This window comes from Ooceraea biroi, chromosome 10 (assembly GCF_003672135.1).
Source record: "Ooceraea biroi isolate clonal line C1 chromosome 10, Obir_v5.4, whole genome shotgun sequence".
NCBI classification, from domain to species: Eukaryota; Metazoa; Arthropoda; class Insecta; order Hymenoptera; family Formicidae; genus Ooceraea; species Ooceraea biroi.
Window position 1 is genome coordinate 3,865,674 of NC_039515.1, and position 16,658 is coordinate 3,882,331.

The 16,658-nt window shown below is 38.6% G+C and overlaps 2 protein-coding genes across 4 annotated transcripts; both read left to right on the top strand.

Annotated features, from left to right (window-relative positions):
• The first annotated feature begins 978 nt into the window (after window positions 1–978).
• LOC105278262 (protein pelota) lies at window positions 979–6,326 on the top strand. 3 transcript variants are annotated; one of them, XM_026973056.1, is made up of 13 exons: window positions 979–1,384; window positions 1,720–1,810; window positions 1,888–2,067; window positions 2,142–2,310; window positions 4,240–4,303; window positions 4,388–4,480; window positions 4,562–4,712; window positions 4,905–5,018; window positions 5,087–5,227; window positions 5,308–5,530; window positions 5,624–5,816; window positions 5,909–6,015; window positions 6,114–6,326. In XM_026973056.1, exons 2-13 carry the CDS (start codon window positions 1,733–1,735, stop codon window positions 6,209–6,211), a joined length of 1,611 nt encoding a protein of 536 aa, XP_026828857.1. In that variant the 5' UTR covers window positions 979–1,384; window positions 1,720–1,732; the 3' UTR covers window positions 6,212–6,326. The 3 variants fall into 3 exon arrangements, with proteins under 3 accessions (XP_026828857.1, XP_011335529.1, XP_011335530.1); XM_011337227.2 differs by lacking the exons at window positions 979–1,384; window positions 1,720–1,810; window positions 1,888–2,067; window positions 2,142–2,310 and adding an exon at window positions 2,939–3,120; XM_011337228.3 differs by lacking the exons at window positions 979–1,384; window positions 1,720–1,810; window positions 1,888–2,067; window positions 2,142–2,310 and adding an exon at window positions 3,781–3,991.
• A 360-nt stretch (window positions 6,327–6,686) lies between these two features.
• LOC105278263 (pescadillo homolog) lies at window positions 6,687–9,604 on the top strand. The gene is made up of 8 exons (XM_011337229.3): window positions 6,687–6,868; window positions 7,008–7,241; window positions 7,329–7,836; window positions 7,948–8,081; window positions 8,168–8,427; window positions 8,525–8,712; window positions 8,796–9,073; window positions 9,150–9,604. The coding sequence occupies exons 1-8, from the start codon at window positions 6,845–6,847 to the stop codon at window positions 9,438–9,440; spliced, it is 1,917 nt and encodes a 638-aa protein (XP_011335531.1). The 5' UTR covers window positions 6,687–6,844; the 3' UTR covers window positions 9,441–9,604.
• Window positions 9,605–16,658: the final 7,054 nt, after the last annotated feature.

A 16,658-nucleotide genomic window follows, 5' to 3' on the forward strand; every position in this document is an offset into this window, starting at 1 on the left:
ATGTAAGTAATAAATTATTACGTAAATAATGATTTATTATGTTTTATTATATTTTGGAGGTATACGTATATGTATAATGAGACATAAACAGATACATTTAACATTTGTAAACTTTTTATTTATTTATATAGTTTGTATACTGTCGAGTGTTCATTTATTATAAAATTCTGACTCATTAAAAAAAAGTGTCACAACCTCTGTGCCTATGACTGTACAGTGTTGCGGATGGAAAATTTATATAAAAGCATTTATGTTTTTTATGCTTTTATATAAATTTTCCATCCGCAACACTGTACAGTCATAGGCACAGAGGTTGTGACACTTTTTTTTAATGAGTCAGAATTTTATAATAAATGAACACTCGACAGTATACAAACTATATAAATAAATAAAAAGTTTACAAATGTTAAATGTATCTGTTTATGTCTCATTATACATATACGTATACCTCCAAAATATAATAAAACATAATAAATCATTATTTACGTAATAATTTATTACTTACATAATAAAAAGATATAATGCAAACACAAAGAAACAAAAATGCGAAGAAAAAAAATGATCACAACTCGGTCTCGAACCCAACTTGCGCGGATGGCAAAATACGAGTCTCGCGCTTAGCCACTAGACTACCACGCTTCACGCCGAATTGTAGCTATTCATGGTACTTTTCGTACCGCTGGAAAATGCTCACTTGTATCATTACCGAGCGTAACGAACTAGTTCACGTCCACTTTGTCAGGCGGCGCCAAACGTCAAGAGGCTGGTGGCCGCTCTCAGGTTTCTCTCTGGCACCGGTAGCAGTCGAGCAGGCTTAGAAAGTATTTCGAAACATTTATAGCGCTAAGTGGATCGTATTCAATGTTTCTGTATCTTTTATAGTTTTAGTTTCCAGAAAAACCATTTACGATCTTTCAGTATTTTCTTTATCAAATGAGGAGTGCGTTCCGTTTCACGCATATGCGCGCATTTATCTATAATGAATGTTACGTATAATATATATAATGCGCGCATATGCGTGAAACGGAACGCACCCGAAAGGTTGTAATACAACTCGATGTCAGGTTAACTGTGGCTCTTACAATTTTTTTCGAATAGCATAATTCAATAATGACTAAAGCGGTTTTCAGGGTAATATAATTCAATAATGGATTCTAAATGAGATTATAAAAAGGAAAGAATTAGTAGTTTCAAGAATGGTTATGCAGCTGATGCAACAAAAGCGCGAAAGATGAAAAGTATATAATCGAAAAGAACAAGTCGTGGCCTTTTTATTGATTATTCGACGGTTATCTCTTCGACAGATAAGAACGAGATCTGTCAGGATAAATACGGTTTAACCAAGTGCAATTAGTAACTTGTGAAAATTTGAGACCTGAATAATGTAAGTGGCATGAGTACATATTTAGTACCGATTCACGTTAACATAATGATAACATTGCAAATTATCTTAGAAAAAATATTATAATGTCATGTATCAGTGAAGAGCATTCAACTTGCAAATTTTTACAAACTACTACTGAGGTTATTAATGCTACTTTTCTTTGTTCTTGTATAGTAGCTTTTTAGCAATTGGAATATATTTATATAGTAACATATATTTATAACATATATTTATAACATATTTATTGCTTCATTATTAGATATTGACATTAATATTTAATAATACATTACTTAGTTAACTAATACAGTATCACTTGTTGATTATCCATTACCTAGATACACTATCGCAATGAGCCAGAACGATTATATAGTGAAAACTGTTCTCCATGTTGGAACAAAAGTCATTAACTTTACACCAGGCACAAAGGTGCGTATTTGCATTTAAGTGTAAAGAACCCAATCATTATCCATATAAATTCACTTATTATTTGTGTATGTTCCAAGGTTGTGTTTCATTTTAAAACTACAAAGTGCGACTTTGACAGAACTGTCATAGATGATAGCAAGATAATGGGAAATCCAATGGAGCTGGTATTAGGAAAGAAATTTAAGTTGGAAGTCTGGGAGGCGATCATACAACAAATGGCACTGAACGAAGTGGCTCATTTCAAAGTACACAAGAGCGTATGTGTGCCATGTGTACCGTCACAGCTACGAGCTTACTTTGGAGCATGCTTTTATGATTGATCGTGTTTCAGCTAGTGACTACATACCCTTTTGTGTCTAAGACGCTAAGGGAAGCTGGTAAGCCACAGTCGGAGAAGCGAAGTCATCACTGCTGTGGCGTTACTCTGCAGAATGAAGGCATCGGCTATGCCGATCTGAACGAACTTATCAGAAATCCTCAAGATCTGGAATTTACGATAGGTACATTGTAATTTGTATTGTTATTGCCAGTGATTTTTATATCGTACTTGTTATATTTTTTATTGTATTTTGCAGAACTTATCAAAGTGATATTGCCGAATGAATACGAGAAAGAATCCTGGCAAATGACGGAAGACGAAAAGCTGGAGAATATTCCATATTTGAAGGAGAAGGGAAATGCTCTATTCAGGGAAAAAAAGTACGAGAGTGCGTCTGAGGAGTACGCAAAGGCTATTGGAATGTTGGAACAGCTCATACTTGCGTAAGTCTTGCGTATTGAACTACTGTATTTGTTGAGATTGAATTGAGATCATGACACAAATAGAGAATATTATTGCATACTATATTTGCATTTATAAGGATCAATGTTGAATTTTCAGCGAAAAGCCAAATGACAAAGAGTGGTTGTCCTTGAATCAGATGAAAGTACCATTATTACTAAATTATTCGCAATGTAAATTATTCAGCAAAGAATATTACTCGGTTATCGAACACTGTACGACTGTTTTGAAAACAGAACCAGGTATGCATGAACTTTATTATAGAATTAGCAGCAGAAGAATAAATATGAAGGCGAAATCTCATGAAAACAATTTGTTCTTAATTTTCAGATAACGTAAAAGCGCTCTACCGGAGAGGTAAAGCATACATTGGCGCATGGGACGAAACGAATGCCATTCGAGACTTGAGAAGGGCCGCTGAGCTCGATCCTTCTTTACGCAACACTGTCGAAAGAGAATTGCAGGCATTTGCAGCAGCCGTTAGAGAGAAGGACAATGCACAAAAAGAGAAATTATCGAAAATGTTTAAGTAAGACTGCAAAATTTCATCTTAAGTACTTGTGTGGAATTCGAACCGATCCATGTGATTCTCTTCTTCCATCCTTTCATTTTATATGTTTTAAACATGACAAAAACATGTACTGTAATCGTAGAAACTCCGTTGCAAAAGGGCGACTCTAACAATCTTGCTAACATATTTTCTATGTCTTCCCATATCACAAACATGAGTACTTTAGATTTATTTCTGTATATCAATGTGCATAATCGCTAATGGAATAATGTATCTAGTCTACGTTACAATCTGCAGTTTTGCTTAAATAATTAAATAATTAAATTAAATAAACCCGTAAGAAAAGGAATTTATATTACATGTTACTCATTTATTTAATGTTATTTTATCTTAAGATAATATATATTTAAGATAATATGCAATTTATGTATTTATTATTTATTGTTACAAAAGTAAGGAATAAAAAAAGTAATTATTTTTATATAGCAAGTATTAAAATATTTCTAATACTTGTTGCTTTCTTAAAAGCTCGGGATAAAATCGAATATTTTAATTTAATCTAACGTGAAGTGGAAATTATATTTGAGTTTACAGTGAAATTTAAATATCAGTATATGCCGTTCGCTAATTAGATATTTATTTGATTAAAGAAAGGCGTAATGTGGATGGAGGTCTAAACAATACGCTGTTTTAACGACATGACTAAGCGCCATCTATAGAAGATGATTTTGAGGTTATCTAGTAATCACGTTGCGAAAGAATCGCCGAACGAAAAGCGAGTATCATGTTTGACATATGGCAAAATTTATTGTGCGACGATTCGAGTAAAAATATAACGTGAATTAGAAGAAAATGTTCCTAGTAATATAATCGTGCAATAAATGTTAAGGTAAATTTATAACAATATCACGAGCAAGACCCATTTAAATCGAGTGTCACCATGCTTTAATTTGTGAGCTCTTACCTTTTTTACCGTATTCGTTTGTTTTTCCATAATTAAAGCATTGCTATATTTTTGATGTAGTGTTTCTACATAAAGTAAGGTATTAAATAAAATTAACATTTAGCTAGATTTACTTCTTTTTGACATAATACAATTTTATATCAATACATATCTTATCTCGTTTTCTATTTCAGATAGGACAAAAATACTCTCCAAGATGAAGTTAGTATTCAAGAATGTAGATAGAGATGGGAAAGGGTAAGTATGTGTGTATAATTATATATGAATGGATATTGTGTATAATTATATTAATTATATATGAATATATATATAAATATTTAGGAGTGTGGGTCTTGTTCCTGAGAACACAGAAGATATGTGGCACGCTTATAATCTCATTAGCGAAGGAGATTCTGTGAGCTGTTCGACTTTCAGGTATGCGTAAATTTCTGTTTTGCAACAACGATATATTGAATTTATCAATGCTACTTTGATAATCTTTTATGTGTGACGTAGAAAGGTGCAAATGGAATCTGCAACTGGTAGCTCCAACAGTTATAGAGTTAGAACTGTTCTAACAATAAGTGTAGAAAATATTGATTTTGATACACAGGCATGTGTACTGAGACTTAAAGGCAGAAATATGGAGGAAAATAAATATGTTAAGGTAATAAAATGTTACATGAAAGGCATAGAATGTAATTGTGACAAGTAAGAGCAATCTTACATATTACTGTTACTGTACATAAATATCCATAATCTAACGTATGATCAATATCGATACGAGAGAGTTGTTGCTTTAAATTATAAAACATTAAAGGATTCTGATTAACAGTTGGTTTATTTTTATTTTGAACAGACCGGAGCATATCACACGTTGGATGTTGAGCAGAATCGAAAATTTACTATTACTAAGGCTAACTGGGACTCGATCTCGTTAGAAAGAGTCGACACCGCATGCGATCCTGCACAGGTTAGTGACATTTGAAGATGATCATGTGATGTGTCCATTTACAGGTATCTTATTAACTCGTTTTTTAGAATGCTGATGTGGCCGCTGCAATTATGCAAGAAGGCATAGCACACATTTGTTTAATAACTTCCAATATGACCATAGTTCGTGCAAAAATCGATCAAGTTATACCTAGGAAAAGGAAAGGGAATGTCTCGCAGCATGAAAAGGTTCGACCCAATACCTTATCAAGTAAATTCTGTATTTTATTAAAACAAAAATATGCAATTCTAACTGGACGTGTATTTAGGGCTTGGCACGGTTTTACGAAAGCGTTATGCAAGGCATATTGAGACACATCAATTTTGATCTAGTGAAATGTGTTATCCTAGCCAGCCCCGGTTTCGTGAAAGATCAGTTTCTGGATTACATGGTGCAACAAGCCGTTAAATCCGATAATAAAGTTATCTTAGAGAATAAAAGTAAATTCTTGCTAGTTCACGCTAGTTCTGGTTTTAAGCATTCTCTGAAAGGTATGCATGTTTCTGCGAAACGTGAGCATGTTCATGAGATGTTCATATAACGCCGTGTTTCTGTTATTACGCTATGATTATTTATCGTGACAGAGGTTCTGGCTGATCCTGCCGTGGTATCGCGCATCTCGGATACCAAAGCTGCGGGAGAAGTAAGGGCTCTAGAGGCATTTTATACTACTCTGCAGACGGATCCTGCTAGAGCGTTTTACGGCAAGAAACACGTGCAGAGTGCAACTGCTGCTCAAGCGGTGGAAACCTTGCTCATATCTGACAAATTATTCAGGTAACAGGTTTAATTTCTCGTTGCTTGTTTCAGCAGTTTAAGTTGAGTTAATTGCGTTTTGTAATGAAATTTTTTTCCTTTATCGCATTTAGATGTCAAGATATCGCACTGAGAAAGGAATACGTCGAGATAGTGGAAAATATCAAGGATTCTGGTGGTGATGTCAAATTATTTTCGAGTCTGCACGTCTCAGGTGAACGTAAGTTTAAAAAAATTCATCCAACGAAAATCGTAAATCTTTAAGAAGTTAGATGTGAAATTGTGTCTTGACATATTGAAACGTAAATTTACTTTCAGAATTAGACCAACTGACTGGCATAGCGGCTTTGTTACGTTTCCCCATGCCTGAGCTGGAAGATGAGAGCGATGATGATAGCGATACAGGAGAGGAGTAAGAAATGCTAGATAATACACTAATAATTTTGTATATACTCGTGCTGTGTGCGCACTCAAAATATCATATTAATAATAAAAAGAAGAAATAAATTTGCCTTGATTTCGCAAATGCAAGTGTGTTTCCGTTTATGTAACATTGGAACTTGAGTAATTGCTTGAACATAGGGACTCAGATACAACAAAGAACACGGAATAGAAGATAAAAGATTAAAAATAGGAAATTAAATTTCGACTAATGGAAAGCCATGCATATGTGACATGAATATTTTCTATTCCGTGTTCCTTGTTCCTATAATTGTACTCTCTAAAAGTTCCCTACATTATCGATAAATTGTAATTGTAACTTTGTACCGATCGTAAATTTCTGTCAATAACGTAGCATATTACCTTACTGAAAGTTTTCTAATGGTAACAAGGACATTCAAGTGAGCATAGATGTCTCTCTACTGAAAACGTGATTATAGACACACACGTGAGCGAGTGTTCCTTTTATCTCTACTTCTCATGTAGCGTCTAAAAACCTTTCTGCACGTGTGCGTTTGTATTTTATTTTATTCTACGTAGCATACGTAGAATAAAATAAAATCTACGTAGATAGATTTTATTGTCTATATCTCGTACAATATATCACAATGGTTGTGAGAGGAAAAAAAAAAGTAAGTTGATTTCTTATTTGATGTAACACATCTCATTACACATTATAGGCGAGGTTATGTCAATATGTGCGTGGGAATCAATAAATTTATCTATGAATAAAATAATTATAAAATACTGATACCCTTGATATTTTTGCAGTACGCGTCAGGTGAGGGAGCTCAGTTTATCAGCAGAAGGGCTGCCGTCAGAAAATTGCAGCTGTCGCTGAAGGACTTCCGCAAATTATGCATATTGAAAGGTATATACCCAAGGGAGCCGCGTAACCGTAAAAGGGCGCAGAAAGGTGATCCTGGCATCAAGATCTTGTATCACAAGAAAGACATTCAGTTTCTGATGCACGAGCCGATCATATGGAAACTACGAGACTACAAGGTAAATTTTTTTGGAATCAATTATATTTACAGTGAATCGTATCATCAACTGTATACAGAGTGACGCTTCATGGGCATACATTTCCAGATATTCAATCGGAAGATCGGGCGGGCGAAAGCCATGAAGGACTTCGCCAAAGTGAAGCGATACTTACACAACCATCCCACGTTGAAACTGGATCACATCGTTAAGGAACGTTATCCGACGTTCATAGATGCGCTGCGCGATCTGGATGACTGTCTGACCCTCTGCTTCCTGTTCAGCACGTTTCCGTCGTTGCCTCACATACCAAGAGACCAATCGCTGCTGTGCAGAAGACTAACCATCGAATTCCTGCATGCTGTTATGACTGCGAGAGCGCTGCGCAAAGTATTCGTGTCCATCAAAGGATACTATTACCAAGCGGAGTTGAAGGGCCAAACGATAACGTGGATAGTGCCGCACCATTTCGCCTTCGAGCCGCAGGCGAAGAACGAGGTCGACTTCAAGCTCATGTCGACGTTCGTCGAATTCTACATCATGATGCTCGGCTTCGTGAATTACAGGCTGTATCACAGTCTTAACATGCACTATCCTCCAAAATTGAGCTTCACCGGTAAGTAACTCGCCCGGTAATGCAAACGCATTAAGTTAACGTTCGAGATATGCGTATCGGAGCCTCTTAATATTTCTGTTTAATCAGAAAGTGAAACATTCTGTTACGCAGGAGATACCGAGAAGATGCTGGTGGATGAAGAAGCTTACATGTCGGAGAGAATAAGTGCATTGAATGTACCACTGACCAACTTGGATGCCTCAACATCGACTGGAGACCCAGTCGAGATTGATCAGTTCTCAAGTGTAAGCTGACAATCTTATCGATTCTTATGTTTCGAGATATGAAAGTGCGTGCAGAATCAAGAGACAGTATCGATTGCGTTTTGCAGGAAACAGATCCGGCCAAAATAGAGGCTGCCAGGCTGGAAGCTGAAAAGACACAGAATCTAAAATCCTTGTTTAAGAACGTAAAAGTGTTTATTAACAGAGAAGTACCTAGAGAGCCGTTGGTGTTCATCTTACGTTGTTTCGGCGGCCTGGTGTCTTGGGACAAACTACTCTTCGTCGGAGCCACCTTTGACGAGAATGACGAAACAATTACTCATCAGATTGTAGATAGACCGAGCATGAATAAACAATATATGTCCAGGTACTGCATTTTACATATCGATTATTATATATGACGTCTTTTTTCTTCGAGCGCGCATTATCCTTCCGTAATTACTCTCTTGCTTCTCTTTTAATAGATATTACGTACAACCGCAGTGGGTTTTCGATAGCGTAAATGCGAGGGAATTGCTGCCTGTACAGAAGTACATAATGGGTGCGATGCTTCCACCTCACCTCTCGCCGTTCACCGAGAGCCGGCAGGATCAAACTTACATTCCTCCAGAGGAACGTGCTCTCATGGATCCTGATTTTAAACTGAACGATGGTAAGTTTTCGATTTATTAAACAAGTGCGTACATAGATAAATAAATTGGATATTATATCGAATTTTTGTGTTTGGAAAACCAGCGGAAAACGAATTGGACGAAGAGGCAGAGAAGGACGATGAAGAAGAAGAAGAAGAAGAAGAGGAAGAGGAAAAGGAGGAAGAGGAGGAAGAAGAAAAGGAGGAAATGGAAATTGAAGATCTGAGTGCGGGAAGTGCAGAGGAAAATGAAGATGATGACGACGACGACGATGATGATGATGATGCAGAGGAAGATGAGAAAGATGATGAGCAGGCCGATGCACAAACTATTGAGAAACTATCAAAAGAGAAGGAGAAGGAAAAGTTCCGATTGGAACAGGTATTGTTATCATCTTTTTATTGTTTCTCGTAACGGTACAGGAGTAATAAATTTCCTTAAATTTATAAATTTACAGAAGAAGAATATGCAGGTAAAGATTGGTGAGAGAACGAAGGTGGATCCGTGGGAGAAAGCTCGACAAGAGAAGCAAGAGTATCGTCTGAGGGAGAAGATGATCAAGAAGAAACATCGCAAGTTGTATAGAAGCATGATGAAGGGCCGAGAGGATAGAGCGAAGCAAATTTGGCTGTTGCGGAAAAAGAGGCGCATCCACGATACTAATGAAAAGGAGAAGCGAAAGGAGCAACAAAAGACGAATCATTCGAAAAAAAGTCCAAAAATAAGGTGTAACGATGAATTAATTTGAGTTCGACATAAAGCGGTATTTTTTTGCTCACATGAAAATTAATATTGTACGTTAATCACACGTAAAATATATTACAACAATTATTCTACGCAACCACTGCACATTACATCTATGTTCAGCCATTATTTTGGACCTTAAAATAAATTTTCCAACACTTAAATCTATTAAAACACAGGAATTAATATTCAAAATTACTTTTCTCCGACTTGCTTTGAAAAACCAAGTTTTTTTAGTTTAAAAAATTTTATAATCCATCAGTAAACGTAAACTTATCGATAACAATGGAGGATATTTAATTTATAATTTAAATTTTGGAAAGAAATGTTAAACTTTCACATAAAAGTCCGAGAAATCTATTCCTAGATCACACGAAGCAGAGCGACTCGTGAGATTAGCTTTCTGATCAACGTAAATACAGTTATGTGTAATGGCAGATGCTTTTTCTCTAGTCCTCCCACCGGGAGCCCACACGCTTGACGATCCTGGTCTTTTTCAGCGAAGGACCCTGAAGGCCAATCTACCCACGTACATTGGCCCACGCAGAACTTTCTACATGCATGGGTCTGATCGTAACGAGCGATTTCACGTGATTACAGGCGAACGTATGGATTAATAAGATTCAAAATTAATGATATAAAATCCGAAGAATTCTAAAAAAATTAAATAAATAATCGCACGATATTAATCCACATAAAGTGTACTCGCACAAAATGGGCATTTATCTTTTCTCGATATAAATCATGTGTCTGATTTTAATTTCTTGAAGATCTCGAGATTCCGGATACCGGATACCGGTTTGCTATACTCAAATTTTCATGTTTCCGTAATGCCAATTACTTTGTTACGATATCTCGTAATAATCCTTCGCTATGGCATGCCTCCGCAAAAATTCCTTCACGTTTCGCTGATCTCGTGTGAACGCGGCGGAGGGCGTGCGTTGATCTTGAGGAACTCCAAAGGAAGACCGCTCGTAATAGGTCACGTTTCTCTTATTAGGTCGTCGATACCGGCGTGCCTGCGATCGTTCCTGTGACTTTCGCTAGGCGAACTAGTATCGAAGGACAGAGTCATTTGATAGCGGATACATTATTGCGCTTGGTGCATCCGGTCACTTTACGTCCAGCCGCGCATCACCTTGAATCAAGCCTCCAGTGTAACGCGAGTGGGATGCAACTGAAACGTGTTTCTGGAGCTGCATATTTCTGCATAATAAATTTTTATTTTTATGTTTATTAATAGCGGAAAACACGTTTCGGCGTTCGCGTAGGGACGCTAGAATTCCTAGACGTTTCTTATTCTCGCATCGCATTCTTTTGCGAGTGCAGTGATCTGAAAGACACGCAGCAAGTATTTTGGAGATTTTGCGATGGAGAACAATGTTAAAATGTTAACACTTTTATATGTTGTAAGCCTAATCCGTGATCCTTCCCAGCAAACACAAAGTAACAGATAATATACATGTTAGTTATAATTTCCCACTCATTAATATAAATACAACATAACATACGTGTTATGTAACAATTACATTGTTGAGTGGGAAATTATAACTAACATGTATATTACCTGTTACTTTGTGTTTGCTGGGTTAATTTCGAATAGAAATTTCTATTTTTGTTTTGCCAATTTGTGAATTTTTGCCGATCTTTGTGATTTCTTACACCATCTATGGCGTAGGAACAAACGAGTACTTTCGACGAACTATGCTTAGCCCACAAAAATAAAAGTCGGATTCACCGTTGCTATATGTCGTCGTGATTTTCGTTGCGCGCTCAGCGCAACGTGACTTCGACTTTAGATTCCAGACACGGGCGTCTTCTTCACGCGACCTGTCGCCTGCAAGGCGTTTAATCGCTTCCAAAGTCTGCCGCGCCAAGAGTCCCCTCGAGCTCGTTTCTAACGTTCTTTGTTAATCCGTAACACGAAGCTTCTTCCATTACCTTATTCTGATATGAGATCGATCCGAACAATACGTAATTTCTTATGTTTATTCAACCATAGATTCCCTTCATCAACTATACAATGCGCAGTTAGCTTCACTGTGAACGTGAACTGAGTTCTCCAAGAAGGCGGGATAAAGAACACGTTAATTTCCCAGATTAAATTAAAAATTAATGCTCCCTTAACTGAAAACGCACAAACATAAATATCTGCAAATATTGAAAATACAGTTTAATCATCTATGAATCTACAAAATTGTTCTCGCACTTTGTTAATTAAATTAGAAAAAAATTGCAGATATATTATAAAATTCTGATTAATTTCTTTTTAACATTAACAAACTCTGTCATATTTTTAAATCTGCAGAATCCAAATCCTTTGGGCTTCCCTTTATTCTGATGCAAAAAGGAACGGGCGATAAAAGAACGATCTATTCTTCATTTTAGTTTCCATTATGGAGTGCTGGCTCATCCGCATGCCCGTATATTACAGCGACGTAATAAATTACGTGATAAAAAAATTCTGGAGGGGGACGCATCGGGGACGGGAGCAAAGTGTCGCAGAGCCTGATCGCATTGATTCCTGCGGTTATTTGCAGTGGTGACTGAACCGATGTCCGCCGTCGCGACGGTGAGGGACTAACCAGGAGAACGGGTCCGGATTCGCGCGCGTGTATTCGCATGTACGTGCGTACGTGCGTGCGAATACGAGCGAGCGTTTATGTGTGCGTCGCGGGTACATTGGGCGCTTACGTCACCTTCGCTATTCCTGTTCCGAGCCCATCTCCGACGCGCATCCTGAAAACCGTTGTCCTTAGGAACCTGCGAGGCTCGAAAAACCCCCTAATCGTCCCCCTTGTGCCGCCTGTTGGATGCCCCATTGCGAGTGACCTCGAGGATGCCTCGCCAAGCGGGCGGAATCGCAGCATCTTGCTAGGATACGTTTATATTTTCGTTCCTTTAAAAGTTTTTACAATTTTGTTATTTCATTTTTCTGGGCATTAAACGAATCAGAAATTATTTTGCGCTACAAAGCTATTGATTTGTAACTTATCTCGCAAATAATTTTTAATTTTTATTTAGACTTTGCAGTAATTTGGAATAACTTCGTATTATTGTCATATTGTATTGCATAATTATTTTCTAATTGTATTATAATATTGTTATTATGTATATTATTACTTAGAAATGTCTGGTTTTACATTGCTGTTCATATTTTATTCGTAAAAATGCGTTTTCTGCGATAGGTTTCTCAGGATGTTTTTAGGATGATAAAACAAATTGATGACGGCGAGATTTCGAGCTTTTTCCTCGAAAAGAAAATATCATCACTCGATTTGGCGTGAAATGCGATGGCGTGTGCGTGGGATGCACATGGACATTCGACTGCCCACGTAACCGACTATAATACATCGACTTGCGAAACATCGGAGTCTTGAAAATTCCGCTCCGCAAAGCTGAGGATTTCGGAGAAAGCGCCATTCGTGCAATTTCTGGTATCGGGTTCTAAAACTGTTGCGACAGCAGCTTGCTTTTTAAAACTTTTAAGTCAAGCATTTTATTGTTTATTGAAGCTATATTTTAGGCAAAATTACATTCTTTATTTCTCAAATCAGGTAACACGTTTCTTTTTCCAGAAATATTTATTCTTTTAGAGGTATCTCTTAAGATAGCATTTTTGATCTTCTTCTCATCTTCTTTTATTTTTCTGTTTAGTTTTATTCAACTGTAAAAGTAATCAAATTGGATATTTCAATGCGAATATTTCTCTGGTTCACAACTATGCTTGCTAAAATTTCTTCCAAGAAAGAAATCGAAGGATTCAAATACAGCGAAATTGCTCGCGAGAAATAATAAAAACCACTTTAATGTCTCAGGAGAAAAAAGTAAAATTACAGAGTTTTAGGACTTGGCAATTTCACAGATAAAAACGTGAACGATACACTCCCGATTCCTTCGATTCATCTATTTCTTTTTGCGCGGGAAGATTCGTTACCTACGTAGTCAGCTGCGATCGTAGCAAGGAAATCAAGATTAAGAAGGCTCGGCAAGCGAGTGCCCACCAAGTGAGGATAAGCGAATAATTACGCAAGCGAGGTAATCACAAGATAGAGTCGTTAATGCGCATCGCGGTGGATAACGAGGTGTATTGGAAACCGAAAGTAAAGTGGCTTCCGTTGCTGCGCTTCCGTCACGCGGTATAGCTCGCTAACTGAAAGATCCGTTGCCGTGTATCTATCGCGTCCATGAATCTTCGGTCGTTGATTCTAGTTGCGAACAAACTCGACGCAGTGATGAAGATGCGTGTCTTGGTGCCCTAAGCTTGCATACTTGCTTGGTGTACAACATTTCCCATCGAGAATCCTTGCCCCTCGCTTTAATGATGTTCTGCGAAAGATTCCTTCTCTAATTAGTCTTTTCCTTAGACGTAATTGATCTTCTTTTCTCAGTTTTTTACATTTTATTGGAAAATAATCATGCGATATTTCCCCGACGTTGACATTTTTAAGTTGTTGCGGTGCACGGTCAAAGACACTCAAAAACTTTTAAATTTTCATTAATCTGTTTTCTATATCCTGACAATTAAATGAATTAACAAATTATCTCGCTCTCTTTTTAAAAAGAGAATTTAAAGAAAGATATTTAAATTACGATTGAAATTACTCGCTACGGATTGTACGGTTCAAACTGCACGCAGGTTTGATCCATCACTTGCAGTGATTTCAATACGCGACGTCAATGAATAGACGCGAAGTCACCCGGTGACTTTAACGCCTGGTGTAAGAATCTCGCCTTAGATGCATATCCTCTTTCACTTATGTTTGGCATACCAAATGTCATCATTGTCTTCAAGTAATCGCCGTAATGTTCTTCGGCAAAAGAGAGGGTAATTGTCCGCTGACGCTAGCTATATACTAATTCGCATTCAGCACACAAGATAATCGTGGAAAGAGGTCCGTTAGTTTTTGATCTGAGTTAATGTCTTCTTTTTATTTTTCTCCTTTAATCCTCCTTTATTATTAAATCAATTAAAATTGCGCTTCTGTGTGTCTATGCTATAAATAATCACAAATTATAATATAATTATAATATAATTACATCATAAAATATTCTCTATTTTAATGCCATGTGTAAACAAATGTCAATTCGCATTTTAAATAAAAACATACGCTTAAATAAGATAAAGGGGAACTGCTGAGACATAGCTCGCATGCGCAATCACGTTTTACGAGGGAATCGATCACTTTAATCGTTTCGATCGTGAAACAGCAATTTCCCATCGATTTTTCGCTCACATGACTCGTTCGCTCGTGACGATGGCTCGTGATCGTTGTAAACTGTTTAGTATTATCGCCAGAGCGGTTAGCGTGTCACGGCGGTATCGGCCGCAATCTAGGAATTCCTGCTGCACAGCTGGCTCGCGGAAAGAAGCGCATTATCGGATGCCGCGCGAGTGCGTGCGCGAGTGCGTCGTGCACGCGGCCCCGCATTGTTGCGTAACGCGATGATGAATCAACGGATCGGCGACGATCATTCACTGCACCGGGAGACGGACACGTGTCTAACACCACGTTCGCAAATTGGCCAATTATCACGGTAAACCGCTTCTCCCACCTCGATCCGTGCTCGCTATTAGAATACGCCATAGAAATACGTACGCGCTCACGGTACCGCTTAAATGCGCTGCTTAAATGCAGTTCACTTGCGAGTTCGTGTTCTTTTCGCGTCCACGATCGCATACGTGACGATTCGCGACGAGCCGCGCGCGAATCGGTCGGCTAAAAATAATTATTTACGTAATCGCGACGCGTCGCGAAACGCGCACGCTTTCGAGAACCCACATGGGGTGGGTTTCACGTTGAGTGATATCGCGTGAGTAAAAGGGAAGAAGCGCGGGTAAGTTTATGTACGATCGGAGATGCCAGCCCTCCGGACCGTAATCACGAACCCCGGCGCTGATAAACGCGAACGTACAAATTACAAATTCTGTTTGCTCATGCCTCGGCGCGGTCGTCGTCGTCGCTGCGAGTCTGCGACGTGTTATTACGTGCTTAAGTGATTGCACTAGAACCAACTTCCTTCATTTCTTAATACGCGCGCATCTACCACTCGCAATTTATCAGGGAGACCCTTCCAAGTGAACGTAAATTATACAAGACAGAAAAACGGATTATTTTTATCTCGTATATTAATCAAGAACTGTACGGAAATTATCAGATATTGTATATGAACAATGTATATAAACAATGTCTCATTTGTTGAACCCTTCAGATTTCAAATCAGCATCATCAAAACTAATGCCCCTTAACCGTTCTATTATCGCAACTTGTTAACAATCAAACAGGGCTACCTAAATTCATATTCATGTTTTTCCATCATCGCCTTGTTCATCTCGCACCTACATCAGCCTCCGAGCTTCCGCGGGGTGCGGTTGCGGACACGCGACCGGCGCAGCGTAGCCGGGTGGTGATCCCCGTCTCACGCCGGGCGCGTGCCCTTAAAGGCGATCGACGGGGCGTACAAAACACCGTTGGTCGCCTTACCGCTTACAAGGCGGCGGTTTCACACACCGGGCGCCTAGCAGCGGCTTTTGAAACCCGATCGAGCCGCATCGAGGACCGAGCTGTTCGGCTCGGATCGGCCGGACCCGCCAACTCGGGGCCTGCCGGGGCCTGGTCACCGACGCCAATGCGAGGGGACCCGGCGAGGCGGATGAGACGCGTCGTCGAAGGGAATACGAAATGAACTCGCGCGCTCTCGTCGTCGTGAACCCGTTACCCACGCCGCGCCGGCGGGAGTCTCTCCTCGTAGGAATCGGCGTGCGAGGAATCCGCGAGGCGTGCGCTCGGCGAGTCGTATCTTCGCGCAGGGCCGTAGACGCGTAGACGCTTCTACGTTATCTTTCTTTCATCGTGCGCGCTTAAGGGGATCCTGGAGTCGTCTGTATTACCGGCGGAATTGGTCGATCTTACTGTACTAATTACTCTTTAATGATTGTATAGAATGAAAAATCCTTCTCCACGATTAAAGTATACAAAGAAATATACCGAGCGAAACTCGACTGTATGTTAAAAACGACAAAAAAAATTTACAGTTTTATTATCGGCTTATTGTGACGTCACCTCGTACATTAATGTTCTTAATATAAATGTTTTGCAGTTTGTGTGGCCAACATTCGATAATCGCAAGGACGGAACAAAATGAAAGAATATGGGGAAGCTTTTAGAAATGAGTTTAGAAGCCTAGTGTAAAAGTAATTAGTGCAGAAAGATTCGCGATC